General features: G+C 41.0%; 1 protein-coding gene across 1 annotated transcript in view; it reads left to right on the forward strand.

The window, feature by feature from the left end:
• Grid1 (glutamate ionotropic receptor delta type subunit 1) overlaps window positions 1–19,585 on the forward strand; it is a 770,962-nt gene that overhangs the window by 535,334 nt on the left and 216,043 nt on the right. The window contains exons 7-8 of the mRNA XM_021181815.3: window positions 829–990; window positions 2,493–2,612. Of these exons, the coding sequence (XP_021037474.1) occupies window positions 829–990; window positions 2,493–2,612 (282 nt within the window). The remainder of the gene's footprint in view (window positions 1–828; window positions 991–2,492; window positions 2,613–19,585) is intronic.

Genomic DNA, 19,585 nt, shown 5'->3' on the forward strand with positions numbered 1-19,585 from the left:
CTCTTGGTCCATTAGTGACTAGGGTGGTCTTGCCTCTATCCAGGCATAATCACCAACTTTCCTGTACATAGCTACATCAGTGGCATATATCTCTCTAAGTCTTCCCTGATGCCCCCCTTTAGCATGTCCATTAAGGCCCTGCATGCCTGCATCATGATCCCTTCTTGATCCTTTCCAATCATATTGTTGCCACCATTATATTGAACCAAGAAGTCAGCTAACCATGGCCCTTGAGCTGAAGCTCGCACACCATCTATTTTGATAAATGGCTACACCCATTTGTTTATGAAATACCTCTTGCTACTTTCAGTTTTAACTGTGGTATTAAATAGTTATTAAAAGAGATTATAAGACCCTCAGTGCCTAAAGTTTTTGCCATGTGGTCATTTACAGAAAACTTTGGTTGTATTTAAGGCCCTGACAGAGACCTTGATCCTTTATACCTTCATGATTTTATGGGCCTCACTTTACCCTACTCATTTTACCTTCCTGCTCCATTACCTGAACAGGCGATAAACCTCCTTGCAAGCCTTGATCATGGTGCTGACCCCACTTCTTCTCCTTGTTGCTATGGGGGTATGCCCCCTACTCCTATTCCTGAGGCAGGTTCTGTGTTCTCCTAGACTAACTCCTAGCCCACTTGGATGAGCTGCTGAAAACAAACATAAAGAAAGAAAATACCAGGGAGCCAGAGGCTCCTTGCCCACCAAGTTCACAGGATCAGGAAGATACTGTTGCTGTTGGCATCACCCAGCCTTTCACTGCTCTCCACCTCATTCTTTGGTAATACAGCAGTGGAGAAAGATTTGCACTTTTCTGTCTTTGTAGATCTCCAATCTCTACCTGTATGACAGTGTTCTGATGCTGGCCAACGCCTTCCACAGGAAGCTGGAAGACCGGAAGTGGCATAGTATGGCAAGCCTTAACTGCATACGGAAGTCTACCAAGCCATGGAATGGAGGGAGATCCATGCTAGACACAATTAAAAAGGTATGTAAAAGGAAGCACTGCTCTCTACGGTTGTTCAAGGCTGGAGACAAGTCCCTCATTGCACTCCCACTTAGTTGGTACAAAGCTATTTCACAGTGTGTGTGTGTGTGTGGTGTATGTGATGTGTGTGTGTGTGTGTGTGTGTGTGTGTGTGTTTATTTGTGAGAGACCGCCTAAGTCTTCTGCAGGATTTTCTCTTTGTCACTCTCTAGAATCTATATTTAAATATTTAAAAGTGGAGTGAATTGATGTCCAGGGTCATGTACTTCAAATGTCTCCACAAGAGATCTGTTTTCAGAAGGTTAAATGACTTGCCCAAAGTCACAAGTAAAGTCATAGCTGCCTGTCTTCTGTCTTTCCAATGCTCCTTTATGCAAACTATAAATTTTCAAAAACAAAAAAACCCTTATATTCGGTTGTATGTCATGTGTTGCTTATCTAAGATCCCATCATGTGCATATATGTGTGAATGTGCACCCATGTGTACCCATGCATGTTCATGCATTATGTACATGTGACATGTGATTAAAGAGTGGTGTTTCAGAGGATGTAATTAAAGTGAATTGGGTAACCCACAGAAGACTTGTTAGAGTGAATGGGCTTTTAGAAACTTCAAAAGAGCATTTTGGGAAATCTACAATGCCAGGAACCTTAGCCACAATATATTTTACATGCTTTCGGTTGTAACAAACATGTTTCAGTGTTGGTTTAAATTCACTGTTGCTCAGAGCAGAGCAAGTCCTCTCTGGAACGGTGCAGTTTATGGTGCACCCTCTACTCGTTGAGGTCACAGAAGTTTTGGTAAGAATCACACCCCAAGCTGAAAGAGAGAAGGGAGAGGATCATGATGACTACTGGCTCAGTCCCACCCTGCCCACTGCTCCTGTGGACCTTACTGAACTGGAGAGAGGCATGGGACTGGCATGTTTACCGAAGCCATTCTGTATGAGGTATTATGCTCTGAAAATATTTTTCCTTCATCTGATGAGATTTATGCTATGGGTCTGATTGACTCCAGAGTGAAGATGGAAGATGGTCAGCGGTCTGCTCAAGATGGCAGATATAGCAAAGCCAAGCCCAACTCAGTGCTCTTATTTGCTGCCTAACCTTAAGACATGTGTTGGGCACAAATCTTGTTGACTTTTGACTTCCTCCTTGTGTCAGAATAAGTGAAGGCTCCGGAGCAGGTTGCAAAGACAAACATAAAACTTCAAGAGTGGAGAGACCAATGCAATCATGTTTTAATTTCATGGCCAGCATAGTACTAGCACATAGCAATCGCTGTAAACACATGGGACTGCAATGATAGCAGGTAAAAGTCTTGTGGATTCTTCTGTAAGATTAAGATAGTCTGTGAAGCATTTATCTTGCTCTGATGTCCTGGGACTGCTAATGGCTCTGTCATTGATATAGGCACTCACTTCTGTCCCCTTTTTAGGATTCCATTCTCTACCACAGAAAACTTTTCCCACCTCTACATGTCTTTTCTTCCTCTCCTGCAGGGTCATATCACTGGCCTCACAGGGGTTATGGAGTTTCGGGAAGACAGCTCAAATCCTTATGTCCAGTTTGAAATCCTTGGCACAACCTATAGTGAGACTTTTGGCAAAGACATGCGCAAGGTAAGCTCTCTGGTCCTCATCTCCAAACCTTCTGGCTTCAGTACCACTAAAGATGGCAACAGAAGCAGTGCCTTGGGTTCCCAGCAAGGGCTAACTCGCAGAGGAAGACCACTCCCTGCTTTTCTTCTGGATGCTGCTGGTGTTTCTGGGGGATGCTGAGAAGGACTCATAGAGAACGTTCAAGCAGGAAGTGCTAATAGCACAAACCTGAGTCCATCATGGGTCTCTGAGAATCATTTTCTCTCCCTTGGATGAGTAGCAGGGCTGCCTGGAAGCTAATGGGGATACAAGGTTTTCCCAGAGTTGAGAACTCAGTCCAGCTTCTGAGACAATGCAACTTGTGGTTGAGACTGGTGATAGAAGTTGTAGCCAGGGTATCTGCCAGATTCAGAGTTGGGGGACAGAGCCATGGACAGAAAAAGTGAACTGCAGGGATGGTGGGAAGTGTGTGTGTGCGCGTGTGTGTAGGGGCAGGGCATTGGAATCCAGGGAAAGGGACATGAGAGATGGGAGGTTAGGCTAGGTATGGCTTGGCTTTTCATCTGATGCAATTACAGGTGCCAGGCCTGAGGGTATTTCCAGTGGAACTGTGTCCTTCTTCTGGTGGGTGACTGAGGTATCATTATAATAATTGAGGGCTTAGAATAGTGACTCAAAAGAGAAGCCTTAGATATAGGCTCTATGAGCCTTCGTGGAGTTTATAATGGGAATAAAGGAAGGGCAGAGGCTGCTGCCTCACGCCTGGTCTACCCAGCTACCTTGTGAGCCGTTCCAGAAATGTTTTGTGCAAGACAGTCTTGTGCTTGTTGGGGCCAGAGATCGTAGTGCTCATGTTCAGGGACTCAGTGCTCTGGAAAAGGATGAAAGCAGTCATTGATTGGTCTACCCGCAGGCACAGGTTCATGTAATCACATGTAACCGTTGCCATATACTGGGGAGCAGATCTCTCCCCAGTGATAATGCTTCAGAGATAAAGGATATCCTTGTAATAATGAGGCTTAATAAATTCTCACCAGAGAGTCCTGGAGCCAAGTTGAGGCCAATGCAGAGGTAGGCAAAGTGTATATGATAATGGGTGGGTGACTTTGGTTTAACTTCTAGAGGATTAGGGAGTGGGGATGAGTATGTGGAGGGGTGGAGGGAAGAGACATGAAGAGCAGGACAGGGGTAGTGACAGCACATATGGGAGAACTGACTCTCTGGGGGAAAGGCCAGTATGTCCTAGAGTCCTAGTATAATGAGGAGAATAGGGTTTGTCAGCCATGCTGTGTTGGAAGATGGAGTTATGAGTTGGTGATATCAAGTCTGGCGATGGCCGATATATATAGCTTGATGATCTCTTAGAACTTAATGGTCTGTTTGTGGTGCATTCAGGGGGTTAATGACTATCCTGTGACATTCAATAAAATTAAAGTGTGATTGGCAATGTCAAGGGGGTTGAGGCTGGCTTATGATACCTGTAATAGACTGCCCAAAACTCTGACCTTTGGTTGAGGCCTTGAGATGAATGGTTGCTACTGGTCTGGGCCAAGTCTATAAGAAAAAAATATTGTTGTTGTTGAGATTTTCATCTCTTAAGAGGACAGAAGGAAAGGGGAGGTCATTTGGACACTCTGCTATGATTGCAGAGTATGGCTGTCTACTGAAATCACAATTCACCACCATGCATAGCTTTGTGTGCTCATCCTTGAGTGTTGTAAAGCCTCGTCTGATATCTCCTTCAGTATCTCTCAGACTATTCTTTTAACTCAGCTCCAACTCTGAGGTTCCCATAGGGTGTAAAACGTTGGCAATGGTCTTCTGTTTCCTCCTAGATGGCTTACACTCGAGCCCTGTAGAGCCCATGCCTGTGCTCTGCTGGGCCCTTCAGGTCCTGGAATGAGGGGAAGTACTGTGTCATTCACTCCATTCCAGGTGTCTGGGCCTTCCATGTTGCTACGGTAACACTCTTCAAAAACTCCTGAAGCCTGTCAGAGCTGGAATCTCACAGTGATAAGGAGCTTCAGAGCAGGAGGTCTAGATGTAATTGAGTTGGAAGGGAAACTGATTTTCAAGTGGGCTTTATTTTAAAATGTATTCTTTGGTCATTTAAAAATTTGCCCTTACTAGATGCATATTTCAGTTGTTATCTGTCTGCCTTGCAGCTTATCATTGGGACTGAGAAGCTACGTGGGAGGCAAGGAATAGGATTCATTAGAGCAAATGTTTGCAAGTATGGCCTGGACACATACAAGAGAGATGGGATGGGCTTCAGGATGAAGCAAGAGGAGCAAAGGAGGAATGGGTGCTCGGGTATAGGACACTTTTTGAAGGTAGAGTAGGGCTTCAGTGCTCTGCTAGAAAGTAGTAGGAAGTCAGAGGACCTTAAGGAGTATGATAAAGAATATTCATATAAGGGTCAATGTAACTGAGACTGGGTATAAGATTTGAGGATAGTTTTAGGGTGCTTAGAGCAACACAGTGACAGTGCAAAGACTAGTCCTCTATGGAACCCCATAGATGGTGTTTTTCTGTGACTGCTTATCATACCTAGCCACTAGGAGAACCAAGTGGAAAGATGTCTGGGTGCTGGTTGTTGGGTGAGGTTTGGGTTTCCGTGCTAAGGTGATGCATACCACATATACTTAAATTGAGAAGCAACAACAGCAAATGAAAGCTAACAGAAACCAAGTAGTTTTCCGAAGCTGGGAACCAAAAGGAATTGGCTCAATTAGGGAACATATAGATATTTTTCTTAAACTAAATACCCTTGGAGAGACATCTCTGGGAGGGTGAGTCACCCCCATGCTTTAGATTAAGTGCCATTAGGAGGCTGTGGTTACTCAGCTCCTGTATAGGAAGGAGTGGGTGATCACCTTTCCCTGTAAAGTGCTGAGCAAATACTGACTAAATTATCTCAATCAGGAAAAGCATTCTTGTTGAGGGAGAACTGGATGGCAAAATCAAAAGTCTCTGAGATGGTTCACAGACAAATGTTAATCTGTTACTTGGAGCTGTTTGACCTGCATCTGCCACTGGGGGCAGTGTTTGCAGGGAAGTCTCTTTCCATGGCAGTGGAGTTGGTTGATTTGTTTGGAGGGCCTGCGTGCTCCATCCTATTGGTGGCATGCTTTTTCAGGTCTTGGAACTGTTAAAAGTCCACAGATTTCTACCTGGTTTGATTCTCTTTGCTCAAACAGAAAATATTCCAAGGACAGACTGTCCTATTAGCTAGCCAGCACAAATATTCTGAGGTTATAACAAGAGCAGGACCAGATAGGTTGGAGGCAAGCTACTGTAAAATTTCCCAAGATAGGAATATATGGAAACTGCTTGGCATAGAACAGGGAACATAACAGGAACCATTGAACATCTACTAATATACAAGGGAACATTATGTATATTGTCTTATTGATGCCAAGGCCATTGGGTCTTCCTAGTCCTGCCTTTGCTGATTTTCAATAATCCTTTTCCTTATATGACCTTTCTTAAGATAAATTTTCATCCTTAGAAAACTTCTGTGAAACAGAGGAGGCAGGCAGAGGAATTATTCTGCCTGGCTCTTAGCATTGAGAACATTCCTGTTTGTTTGATCCATCACCTTGACACACCTGAAGTTACAATTCTTTGGGTGAAGAACAAACAGAACATAGCTTCCTGCCTCATAGTTTTATGGGCTATAGAAATTTGTCACACAGAGTGCCAACACTAGAAGCCAGAGAGAAGCAGCAGTCCAGTGCAGCCCTAAGCCAGTGTGGCTGGGATTACTAAATTCAGTGTGCCAGGGCTGGGCCCAGCTTCCTTGCATGCCTTGGATCAGATGCCCACTGTTTAAAAGACCTGAGTCTGAACTGAGTTTTGAGAACTTCACTTTCATATGAGTCTTTATATTAGGAGTGGTATTGGTGTCTGTGTGATCAATGAGAGATGGTAAACATGGATATTAGATTGTGCCCTGCAACCCAAGTATGATTTTCCTGGATTGGGACACCAGTTAAAGCCCAGAAGGGCCATTTTCCATTACCTGATCACTAAGATTTCCTGACCTTCTGCATCCTAATGACACTGGTGTGGGGCCTTGGTTTCTGCTGTTAAAACAGGGTTCCCTGTGTGGCAGGATGCTGGGAAATGTGCCCACTGCCTATAGATGTTTTGAACTTCATTTCCCTGGGTGGCAGCAACTTGATTAATTGGCTCAGTGGAGGCAGTGAATATCCTGGGAAGAAGGGTGGGGGAGTGGGAGGAACATGGGAGGAACTTCCACATAGCCTGTTGGGTTTGCTTTAAGACTTATGCACTAATCCATAAGGAGATCCTGGGGGAGCACAGGAGAACTTGGAGAGAAAATTGAATAAGGACCAAGAGAAGTGGAAGAAGTGCTTAGCTCAGTGGCATTTGAGCTTTTCTCTAATGAGAAGTCTGGTTACCCAGGCCTTTCCTGGGACCTGAAGATATCCAGCCCCTCTAGAGGACACAGATTGTGGTTACAGTCCATAAGGTTTTGGACAGGAAGATCTGTGCCTCTTTTTACACTAACTTCTCTCTGTCCTTCACATTCTGCAGTTTTATGTACACCTTTCTTTCTTTCTTTCCTTCCTTCCTTCCTTCCTTCCTTCCTTCCTTCCTTCCTTCCTTCCTTCCTTCCTTCCTTCCCCCCCCTCTCTCTCTCCCTCTCTCTCTTTCTTTTTCTCTTTCTCTCTTTCTTGTCTTTTTTTTTTAAGTAAGGATCATAGACTAGAAAACTTTAATATCTGTGGCTGTGCTGGTACTTGGAAGACAGAGGGAGGAGAGGGGAGAGAGAGATGAAGAGAAAGAGACAGAGAGGCACACATACACACAGACTCAGAGAGACATGGAGAGACAGACAGAGGCAATAGAAGGAGGAGCAAGGGGTGGGGGGAGATCCTTCTGGAACAGGAGGCAGAACAGTTTTGAGATTCTGCCCCTCCCCCTAGTCTTTCCATTGCAGTCTCACCTAAGCCAGAACATTACTCCATCCCCATCCATCCCTTCCTGCTGGCCTGGGCCCCTGACTTCAGGTTCTACCACTTATCCTTGACTCAGCGCCACCCCTCCCCGCTCCATTCTACAGACTACCTGGAGATGCAAGGGCTTGATCCTTTACCGTTCCATGCTGCTGCTTTACTCTTCAACTCCAGTCCTTTATAAATGCTGGGGCAGACAGGAGCCAAACAGCCCCGCTCTGGGATGATGTCCCTGGGAGGATCTTGTGGCTGCTGATAATTTACAGAGTGATAATTGCTGATCGCGCAGCGATTGCCACACCATAGCTTTCCAGTTCTCCCTGGACTCCAAAGACATCGTTAGCATCCTCTGCCTCTCTGTGGCAAGGCATTACAATTTATCCTTTATTCTCAGAGTTCTGAAGTTGTTTTTAGCTATAAGGCCAATTTGAAATAGCACTAATGTCCAGACTAACTTTGGTGACAAAGCAAACCAGCCTTGGCCTGGTGGCTCTCCAGGGGCTGGTGGCAGGAGCCTGGAAGCGAGTACAGTACAGGGGAGATAGCTCTGTGCCGAGTTGGGGCTCAGGGTCTAGCCTAAGCAATGTGTAGTCTTTAGTAGCTGCTGTCCTAGGGGTTACTGTTCAAAGAAGGAGGAGAAAGAGGAAGAGGAGGAGGAGGAAGAGGGAGAGGAGGAGGTGGAGGCATAGTCTAGCAGATTAACATTCTTGCATTGTATATCCCAAACAAAATGTCAACTCTTCTGAGCCCTTGTGTGTGTCAGAACTGCTTTTGACAGAGTAGCAAACCAAAAACAGACACCACAGCTTCATCCCAATAAAGACACAGGAACAGATACAATTAAGTCTTTTCATTTTAAGTAACATTTCATCAGTGGATGATCATTTAAGGCAGAAGGCTTTGCACTTGTAGATAAGTGAAATGAAGGATTTGAGAGTCTACTAGAGTCATGAAACTAGGAAATAAAGACCATTTGCAATTTTGGCCTAATTTGTTTGTGGTTTTTTGTGGGCCTGTGCACTGGAGGTTTTTCATGGAGATCTATGGCCCTGCCAGGTGTGAGGGTCCAGGCGAACGGGAGAGAGTGGGAGCAGGGAGAGGAAATTGCCTCCACTGCCTCCACTTCTGTCTCCATGGCTGTCACTTCAGTTGCTCCAAGTGCCCTGCACTGAGTTAGGCTCTGCTGCTGAGCTGGTGGGAGCTGACCAGCCAGTGAGGAGTGCAGGGAGCTGCTGGCGGCATTTTCTGGAGAGCAGATCTCTTCCCCAAGCAGCTGTGTTACAGCTCTTATGATAGAAGCTCTCAGACGACAGAGTAGTTCTCGCACACCTTTATTCCTTCTGGGTAGGATTCTTATATACAGTTTTGGGGTGGGTCAGGGTCTGACAATAGGTACTTCCCATTGGCTTGGTCTAAGAGCTTGGGGATACCTTATCCTCCTGTGGAAGGGCTGGGGTGCTGCTCCTATGTGATGGATAGCCTCTGGGGTGTGCTTGGGGGGATGTAGCTATGTGAGAGGAGACTTGATGTCCAGGAACATGCATAACTCCCACAGTCCCTGCAGAGTCACCAGGGTTCTAGCCTTAGCTCAGCCTGGAACCAGGCTGTCTTTCCCAGCCCACTGACCCACAGGTTTTCTCCTCTCCCTCTATATAGGGTTACAGAGAATGATAGGTATATTTAACCAAGTTGTGATTTATTATATATTCATTTTATGGCTTGCCTTTCCCACTTAGTGGTATTTTGGGAATATTCTCATTTCTTAAATTGTTCTTTACAACTTTGATTTTTACAAATGAAAATTTATCACTAAACTTATGGTAAACTATCATATATTCATTTAATTTTCCATAGGATGTTATATTACCAAGCTATTGTACAATGGCATTATAGTAAACATATAATATACATGTGATTTTAAATTACATGTATATTTGTTTCTTTTTACATGTTTTTAAAAGTGAATTTATTAAACCAAGAATAATGATTATTTCAATGTACTTCATACATATTTTCAAGTCAATTAAGGAAAAACTTAATAATTTTCACATTCATTCCTATAGAAATCTGTTTTAGAGTCCTATGCTTGAAAAATTCAGTAGTGCATTAAATGTTTGTTAATTTAGTAGCAGTGTAAAGATAACACTACTAAATTTATATTTTATGAGGTATAGTTAAATATAATATTTGATCATGTGTATTCACATTTTAAAAGTTATCTCTAAAATCTTTTACTTATTAATATGAGGGAAACTTTCCTGTTAACTCTTAAAAAAAAAACCCAAACTCATTTAAAAAAAGAGAATCAGCAGTTATATATGACAGATATTTGTCTCAATAAATGCTTGCTTTGGGCCTAAAACATACCTGTAAATAACAGATACTTAAAGTTTTATGTGGTTTTATACTTAGATTTCTTCATTCAAGTAGTTATTCTAAGTTGATAATTTTATCCAATTTACAGAGATAATTCCATTTACACAATACTTCTACTTATTTTTATAGTTTGATTTTCTTTTAAAATTTAATGGGGATATGTTTGGAATAGAGCATGGTGGTGCGGCTCAGCTTTGTCAGTCCATTGTCACTACATTGCTGCCATCATCTTGTATACAGTGTGTACTTGAATAACCATCTCATCCCGAGCTCTTCTGAGTTTGTGTAGCTCCTCATTAGTTGATACTTTAATTTTTTGGTAGTCTTATTCTCTTCTTCCGGATTAAATTTACTTCATTTATTCACATTCTTGGATGTGCCTGTCTGCAGACAACCAAATGGCCCTTTCCAGTGCTGTGTACATAAGGCAGGCCTCCCCTTGCTTTAGAAGAGGTCTGGAGTTAAAGCAGTTTTCAGGTTTGCCCTGTTCAACCATACAGGGTTCAAATAAAAGTTTCTAGCGTTTCACACTTTTCCATTTGGCCATTTGCAGGACATTGTCTTTATTTTGCTTAGAGTTTGGGGATGGCTTTGCCAGTTCCAAAGACAGCAGCCTATGGAAGAAGTCCCTTTGGTGGGTGTGAAGTGCTCCCCAGTGTTGTTCTGGTGTGAGCGTCTCTACCTTGATGATCTGGGCTGGGTGAGGATGTCTTCTGCCTCTGCACAGACACTTGCGCTTTCCTGCCTCGTTGTTTTGTGTTCTGCTTCCAGTAAGCTTATGCTTTCTTCACTATGAGGGCAGAAGAGAACTCATTCTTTTCTCGATACCCAGACAGAACACAGATGGGAGACTCCTCTGATCTGGCTGTGGGTTGGGAGCCCTAGCTTTGCTATTTGCACCTATTTCCCCCAGTTTCTACCATTCATTGCATTATTTTTCTTAATCTACTTCACAGAAATTCTTGGAAAATTCGACAGTTAAGGCTCTACAGAGTGTTTGCAAACAATTTAAAAAACGCATGTTGGGACAGCTGCCGTTTCATCCCTATTATACACTGACAGTCTCTCCCTTTAATCCTCCATGAGACCTGACTAAGGTTGTTAAATTTCATCCTCACCCAGCAGAAAACTAGGTTTGCTTAATCACTTTTGCTGTGTTCTAATTAATGAATTTATGTTATTTTTCCCACTGACCAATTCCCCGTATTTACTATGATTTTTAAGCCTATCACAGGAAGTCCTAGATAATTTGTTTTTATACTATAAACATATACTTATGTTTTACAATGTCTCCTCTCAAGTAGAGCTGTGACTGAATCCTGGTTGTTTTTCTAATGGAGACAGAAACATAAATGCACACAGAAATGTGCGTACGCCTTAGGTGTTCCACGGTGGGCTTTCAGAACATGGCATTGTCACTAACATTCAGGACCCTACCCAGGATGTCTGTAGCACCATGAGGAATTTTCTTCGTGTCCCGTTCTATTTACCGCATCTGCCACTGGTCCTCCTTTTGTTTTCTATCAGCCTTAGTTTTACAGTTTACATACTATTAGATCCCCTCTGCTCTTATAATTGAGGTCCTGTGTGAAGTATGTTCATGGGAGTCATTGTTATCATCATGAATACTGTTGGAGTATTTCTTACTGTGCTTGAAGCAAAAGTTTTATTACAGTTCAGATATAATGAGGCAAACAAACAAACAAACAAACAAACAAAACCCTCTTGCCACACTATGAAGATATTATCATAGGTTCCAAGTTGAAAGGTGATACATGCCAATAAAGGTTCACACAAGGAAGTATGTATATCTCTGAGGATAAGGACAACATGGAAATCTGTCAGTACTATTTCAAGATATACTTGTCTGATCTTGAGTCTTTGTTTTCATCAACAATCACAGATATGTTCATTTTTCACAACAAATCTGGGTTCATGACTAAGGCGTGTGCTGGATAGTTTTATGTCCGCTTGAAGCAAACTAAAGTCATCCGAGCAAAGGGAAGCTCACTTCAGAAAATGACTCCATAGATTTGAGCTGTGGGAAAGCCTGTGGGATGTTCTCTTAATTAGTGATAGATGGGAGAAGGCTCAGATCCATGTGGATTGTATCATCATCCTTGGGCTCATGGTCCTGAGCTCTTTAAAGAAAGCAGGCTGAGCAAACAAGTCACAGAGAAAATGTCAGGAAGCACCCTGTATCAGCTCCTGCCTCCAGGTTCCTGCTTTGTTTGAGTTCCTATGCTGATGCCCTTCAAAAATGAGTAGTGACATGAAAGTATAAGCCAGATAAATCAACCCTTCCCTCCCTGATTTGCTTCCTGTTGATGGAACCCCTAACTAAGGTTGTATTGACTCTTGATCAATGTAGGACACATTAACATCTTGACAATACAGAGAGCAAATAGTAAGTTAATAACTACAGTGTACCCCTTAGTTTATCCATAGGTTCTTTAATTTCTCTCTGGAAATTATAGCTTTTATGATAAAGATCCAGATATATTTTGTTTGATTTATTCATAGATCTTGATACTCATTAGCACATTATATGTAGCAAATGTTCAAAAATTCTTTTCTACTAAGTTTTAGTATGTGATTAGGAATTTATTTGGCTTTGTGCATCCAGTTTCTTTCTAGTATACTATGTTTGTAAATTTATATTAAAAATTGTCTGTATATCATTTGGATTCTCTAAATACACAATCATTCTGCCTAGTAATAAGAGTATTTCCTTTCTTGGGTGGAGAGGCTATATTACAGATGTCCACTTTAGAGCTGAGCAGCCAATATTCTGTTATTTTCTGCAAACTGACCAGCTGTGGGTCACCTTCTTTTACAAAAGAATCTTCTTTGATGAGCCATTGAGAGCTACACTAAGCTATGGGAATAAACATAAAAATATAACATTGTAACATTGTATCTATTACCCGATTTCATTGTCATCCATTGTTTGGATAAAGATTATTTCCTTAGATTACCAATTTTCTCATAATTTTAAAAATTATGATTGAGTATTACATTTGGCTAAAGACAATTTGAGTCTATCAAGGTGCTTGTAAAATTATGAACTTTTTATTCTTGCTTTTTCCTGGTAACGTGGTAAGTTACATTGACTCCTGCTTTCTTTTTTGATGCTGCTCATTTATCTTTTCCGTGTCGGGCAGGCCACACTACTTGGATGATTTAAAGGAGGCTTTAGTAATTGCTAAGACTATTGTACTCTCCTTTCTCTTCCATTTCAGATTATTGCTTGAATGTTTATCTTTAGGTTATCATAGATTCACAGGCAGTCATCATGAGTGAGTTTCCCCCAATAGCACCACTCAGTGACACTGTTGTTCAGTAACAGCGCAAATGTATCCGTATGAAGACAGCCTGTGGATCTGATTCAGAGCCACAATCTCCCAGCTTTATGTGTGTTTGTGTGTATCCACAAGCTTTTGATTCTATGCAGTTTTATCATGTTTTAGGTGGTGTGTCCACTACCACAATGAAGACAGAATAATTTTCTGACCATTAAGATCCCTCTCATTGCTCATTTATCCCACATCTTCCTTTTTCACATGCTTCTGTCCTGTGTACACCTACCAATGGACAGCCGTGGTACATGTATACTCTTCATCAATAAAGCTTTGCAATTTGAGAGAAAGTTACATAAATCGAATCATACAGTAGTATAATTAAAATTCTATAACTAGCTCTTGTTCAATTGGTGTCATTCCCGAGAGATTCATCCCATTTGCTTCGTTCATCAGTGGTCTTATTGTTTGGTTGCTCAGTGCCTTTCTAAGAGTTAATGGCCCACCCCACTATCTGTTTAGCCTATGATCTCTCAGACCCTAGAGGATGCCTAGATTCTTTGCAAAGGTGGGCTCTTCAGAATAAAGCTGCTATGAAGCTTATGTGCAGGTTGTCTAGGATAAATGCACAAGAGGATGCTAATGCAGCATCCTGTGGTGACTGTGTGTTGAGCACTATGAGAACAACTGTACTTCTGAATAACTACTATTCCATACTCCAGCCATGCAACGTGAGAGTGTCAGCCTCAGTGGCCTTTGGTGTTACCAATAATGCTTAGCTTATAATTATGAAGGGGTATCTAACTGTGGTTTTGATTGAATTTTTGGCTCCCTTAGCGAACTCCCTTGCCTATTTGTCATGTGAATAACGTCTACAGTTCATTCTCTGTCCAATTAGGTAGCTTTTTTTTCTGAGTGCATGACTGACTTTGTACTATTAAGTTTATTAGTTCTTTATGTATTTCAGATTTTAGTCTTTTATTGACTGTATGGTTTGCAAGTATTTTATCATGTTTTTCATTTGTCTTTGCATTTTCAATTAAGGATATGTATATGAAACACAATCTGAATTTTGATGAAATTTAACTTTTCAATATTTTCCTGTCAGAGAGCTCACTTTTGGTGTTATCTTTTTTTTCTTTATTATTATTTATTTATTTTTATTATGTATTTTCCTCAATTACATTTCCAATGCTATCCCAAAAGTCCCCCATACCCCTCCCCCCACTTCCTTACCCACCCATACCCATTCTTTTGGCCCTGGCATTCCCCTGTATTGGGGCATATAAAGTTTGCAAGTCCAATGGGCCTCTCTTTCCAGTGATGGCCGACTAGGCCATCTTTCGATACATATGCAGCTAGAGACAAGAGCTCTGGGGTACTGGTTAGTTCATCATGTTGTTCCAACTATAGGGTTGCAGATCCTTTTAGCTCCTTGGGTACTTTCTCTAGTTTCTCCATTGGGAGCCCTGTGATCCATCCAATAGCTGACAGTGAACATCCACTTCTGTGTTTGTTTGGCCCCAGCATATTTGGCTAAGATCAAGTGTAGTATCTGTTCTTATCAGTTTTGGTGTTATCTTAAGAATTTTTGTTTGTTTTTGAGTCGGTCTATCTAGAAACAGCTCTGGTTGTCCTATCATCATCATCACCATCATCATCATCACCACCACCATCATCATCATCAATTTGGTTTTTTGAGACAGAATTTATTTTTATAGGGCTGGCTATACTGGAACTAGCTCTGTAGACCAGGCTTCCAGAGACCTTAACTGAGTCTCTTTCTCGATTGCTGGGATTAAAAGTATGTGCCACCGTGTCAGGCACCCTATTACTTACCTATTCTTACAATGCAAAGACGTTTTCTTTTATGCTTTTCTAAATATATTCATATTGTATGTATGTAATTCTAAGTATATGTCTGTCTGTCTGTCTGTCTGTCTAAGCTTTGACTTGGGGCAGGACTTGAGTTAGAGTGGGGTTGGCAGCTGATGTTTCTGCATAGCTTTCTGTAGTTCTCAAGGGAAAGGGATAAGTTGAAGTTAACTATGAGACTGTCCTCAAACTGTACCTAAAAGTAGAAAGTGGCATTTCTCAAATAGCACTATCTACTGGAAATGCCTTACATGATTGTACATCATCAGTTGTGAAGGATATATATGTATGTGTGTGTGTCTGTGTGTGTGTGTGTGTCTGTGTGTGTATGCTGTTATCCACTTGGAGCTACATTTTCAATTATGAAATTTAGATTGAGGTTTTGTTTTGTTAGCTGTCTCTTCACCATCAACTCTTTAAAAGGCTACTCCATCCTCCTCTGAGTTGTCTTTGGATTTTCCCATAAATCATTAGGCATGTTTGTGTGTTTGGTTTTTGACCTGTCAGTCTGCTTCATTGTCAGTGTGCCAGGGAGTCTGCCAGCACCACAGTGTCTCAATTACTGGAGCTTTTGTCCATTAGTGGTTCATATTTGCCATAGTGAAGAATCGTGTTCAAAGTCCATGTGGCACCATCAGGCTTTTATTTCCCTTAATTGTACTATATTTGTCTGTTTTTAACATTTGGGTAGTATTAGAGCCATAAAGTATGTTTAAGACCTTCATTTGTCTTCCATCTTAGAAAACATGCTATGTACAATCTATTGAAATTACTTGGATGTTGGTTAAAAATCTTCAGCGAAGCCATTTGCAGCCTGGAGTTTTCTTTTTCAAGAGCTTTTAAATTAGAAAGCCAATTCTGGTGGTTGATTCCATGGTGGTTGAATTTTGGTTGAAGTTACACACACAGACACATTGAAAATTTTCTTCTAAATTGTGAATTTTTTTCATAGAGTCATTTGTATCATTAAGTAGGTATAGCATGTGTAGTTATATCTCAGTCTTTCCTGTTGTTATATAGTCTTTCTATTTTTTTTGTTATTAATTTAGCCAGAAGATTTAATGATTTTTTTAGGATACCTTTTTAATTACCCTCCCTCCCCCTACATACATACCTTTAAATTTTTTAAAATTTATTTTGCGTATGTGAGATGTGTGCTTGTGGAGGTTAGTGGACAATGTGTGGAAGCCAGTTCTCTTCCTACTAAGTGGGGTCTTAGAGACTGAACCCCAGCAGGCATGTTTACCTGCTGAGCCATCTCACATCTTTCTTATGTTTTTCAAGAATTATCTTCTTGCTTTACTTTTTTATTCTACTGTTTCTCCATTTTCAGTTTTAATACTTTCTACATTTTTGGTTATTGCTCTTTATTTTTGCCCATTTTTTGGTTTACTTTGTTTTCCCTTTTCCTGATTTCCTAAGGGAGAATCTTCTATTATTTGAGACAGATGGTATTTTGTAGTGTAAGATTTTGTGCTGTGTATTTTCCTGTATCACAACAACTTTAAGCTGGATTTCATTCATCTTAATATGCTTTATTTCATTTGTATGCAGTTCTATGTATTCTATAAATTTCCATTGAGACTTCTTGTCTGGCGCATGGATTATTTAGAAGTGTAATGTTAATTTTCATATGCTTAGGGGTTTTTCATCTCTTCTTTGTAGAATTGAATCCTTTTCACATTCTATTATGTTGTAAGAGGCTAACCTGTGTCACATCGGTTCTTCAAAACGCATTGAGTTAGTTTAATAATCCAGGACATGCCATATTTGGTGAATATTCGATAAGCACTTGAAGAAGCATATGCTGAACAGATATTTGTGGGTGTTCTGCCTGTGTAGTTTGCCTGCATTGACTGAATCACTGAGAATTTAAATAGTCATATTCACTGCTTTTGGTCAGATGCAATGATGGGTAGTTGAGTTCTTTACCCGCACTTATGAGTGTATCACTGTCTTTTCTCAGCTCTATCAGTTTCTGCTTCATGCACTTAGGGGATCTGTTATTTGCCACATGTATGTGGTCTCATCAGATCGTTAGGCCTTCCTTGTGGATTAACCCTTTGAAGCTTGCAGAATATCCCACTTTCTCTCTGGTAATTTTCTTTATCTGGTACCACTATAGACATGTCTCCTTTAAAAATTAATTTCATATGATATGCCTTTATATTATTTGGCTTTAAGCCATAATTGTCATTGTATTTAAGATAGAGTTTTGTGAGAAGTATATATTTGAATACTTGGTTAAATCCACTCTGATAGTATATTCATCTTATTGGTGTATTCACATCAATAAAAATCAAAATGATTGGTCTGGTGAAATGGCTCAGTGAAGAAAAGTCTGTGCCACCAATCCTGATGACCCGAGTTCAATACATGGGACCCTCATCACGACGATTTTATAAACTGTGCTCTGATCTCAAGAGACAGCTTGCCATGTGTTCCTATCTCCAGTACATATAAACATACATACATGCATGCTTACACACATACATACATACATACATATATATTTAATGAAATATTTTGAAAGTTTATTTTAAATATGTGTTATAGGAAAACCTAGCAGGGGGCTCATCCCTGGAGAAATCTGATTCTTCCTCTACCAGCAGCCATCGATTATCTATAAATCTTCATTCTGGGGAAAAGCCTTGTAAAATTTCCCCAACCTGACTCTGCAGTTCTATAGCTGTTGTCGTTATATAGGTCTTGTTTAGGCAATGATACTAAGGAGATCTCTGGGATGCAGCTTCCTTGTCAACCCTACAAGAAACTCCTGCATAGCAGCATCTTTACCTCTGATCCTTACAATCTTTCCACACTTTTCCAGGACTTTCCCTGAGTCATGGGTGTAAGGATTGCATCATAGATGTGTCAGTTGGTGTTAGCATCCCATGGTTAGTGATTCTCAGCATTTTAAATTTAAATTTTTATCATTTCCCACGTTCCTTTCCTCCTTCCAATCTCTCCCTTGTTCTCTCCTTCCAACTCATGCCCCTGATCTCCCTCTCAAATTGTTAGCCTCTGTTTTCTATTATTATTGTTGCATATATTTATGCATTAATTGTAGCATTTTTATATGTAAATCTCATTGGTGCATAGTTTGCTGCCTGCTTCAATGGTTTACATTTGCAAATCAAAGACACACACAGCCTTTATATTTTGATATGCCTTAATCAGATTAATGGCTGGGCCACTTCCTAACCTCCATGAGGTTAATCCACGTCCTGCTGATGATCCAGAGTTATTACTTACTAAATCCCATATTCTATCTTGGCTGCCCTGGACCCAGTTGGGCAACCGTCTTGGGCTCCTCTCCTCCAGTTCCTTCACATGGTTGCCCTGTCTCTGCACTATACTGAGGCATAGCATCTCACCTCTCCCTTTCCCTCATAGTGGTCTTCCACCTTCCTTCTTCTTCTCTCCCTCCCAAGCCCAGGAAATTCTCAAATCCCACCTCTGTCTGCTCTGCCCAGCCATTGGCCACCGGCATCTTTATTTACCAATCAGAGCCAACTGGGGGTAGGGTCTCTCAGTGTCTTACATGCAGGCACTCTCTTTTAATATTGAGCAGTTTTGAGGAATGTAATTAGCATTTGTGATACAAGCAGCTACAATTAGTATAAAACTATAACCTTCTGAGTTCATTTATTGTTGCTTGTGTGTATATAATTTTAAGCCTGACCAGTTGGTAATAGAGAAACAATTAGAAGCTTTATCTTTGAAAGACTAATTTTCCCTTTTCAGTCGTCATTCTTTGCCTGCAGTTTTTTGTGTAGGGGAAGGGCAAAACGAGATTTTTTTTCCCTTCCACATTGGCATGTGTACTGGTCCTGTTATTGCTTATGGCTTGTTTAGGCAGCCATATTGTGGAGCTATATCATGCATATAGCTTCCTGTCATTTCCAGGAGACACACTCTCACAGCATATGTCTTGGTCCTTTGACTCTTATAATCTTTCTGCCTCAAATTTCCTATTGGTCTCTGAGCCTTAGGTGCAGGAATTGTGTTGTAGTTCTATCTGTTGCATGTAGGCATCCCATGATCCTTGTGGGATGAAAAGCCACCAAAGGCTTTCTTCAATTCTCTTCACTCTGTTCATTGTTTACTTTGTCATACAGAGCTTTATAATAAAAATGTATTTGCTAATCTCACTGTCATTTCCTGAGTTATTGTAGTCCTACTATCAAAGTCATTATCTCCTCTTAGATCTTAAAGTGCTTCTTTTATGGTCCCACTATGGTTCCTCTAGTGGTTCTCATCCTTCCTAATGTTGTGACTCTTTAATGCACTTCCTCATGTTGTGCTGAATTCGAACTATAAAATTATTGCATTACTACTTCATAACTGTAATTTTGCTACTATAATGAATTGTAGTACAAATATCTGATATGAAGGATATCTGATATACAACACCCAAAGGAGTAGTGACCTACATGTTTAGAACACCTGCTCTAGG

Source organism: Mus caroli, unplaced genomic scaffold (genome assembly GCF_978045245.1).
Source record: "Mus caroli unplaced genomic scaffold, Mus_caroli_1 scaffold_12, whole genome shotgun sequence".
NCBI classification, from domain to species: domain Eukaryota; kingdom Metazoa; phylum Chordata; class Mammalia; order Rodentia; family Muridae; genus Mus; species Mus caroli.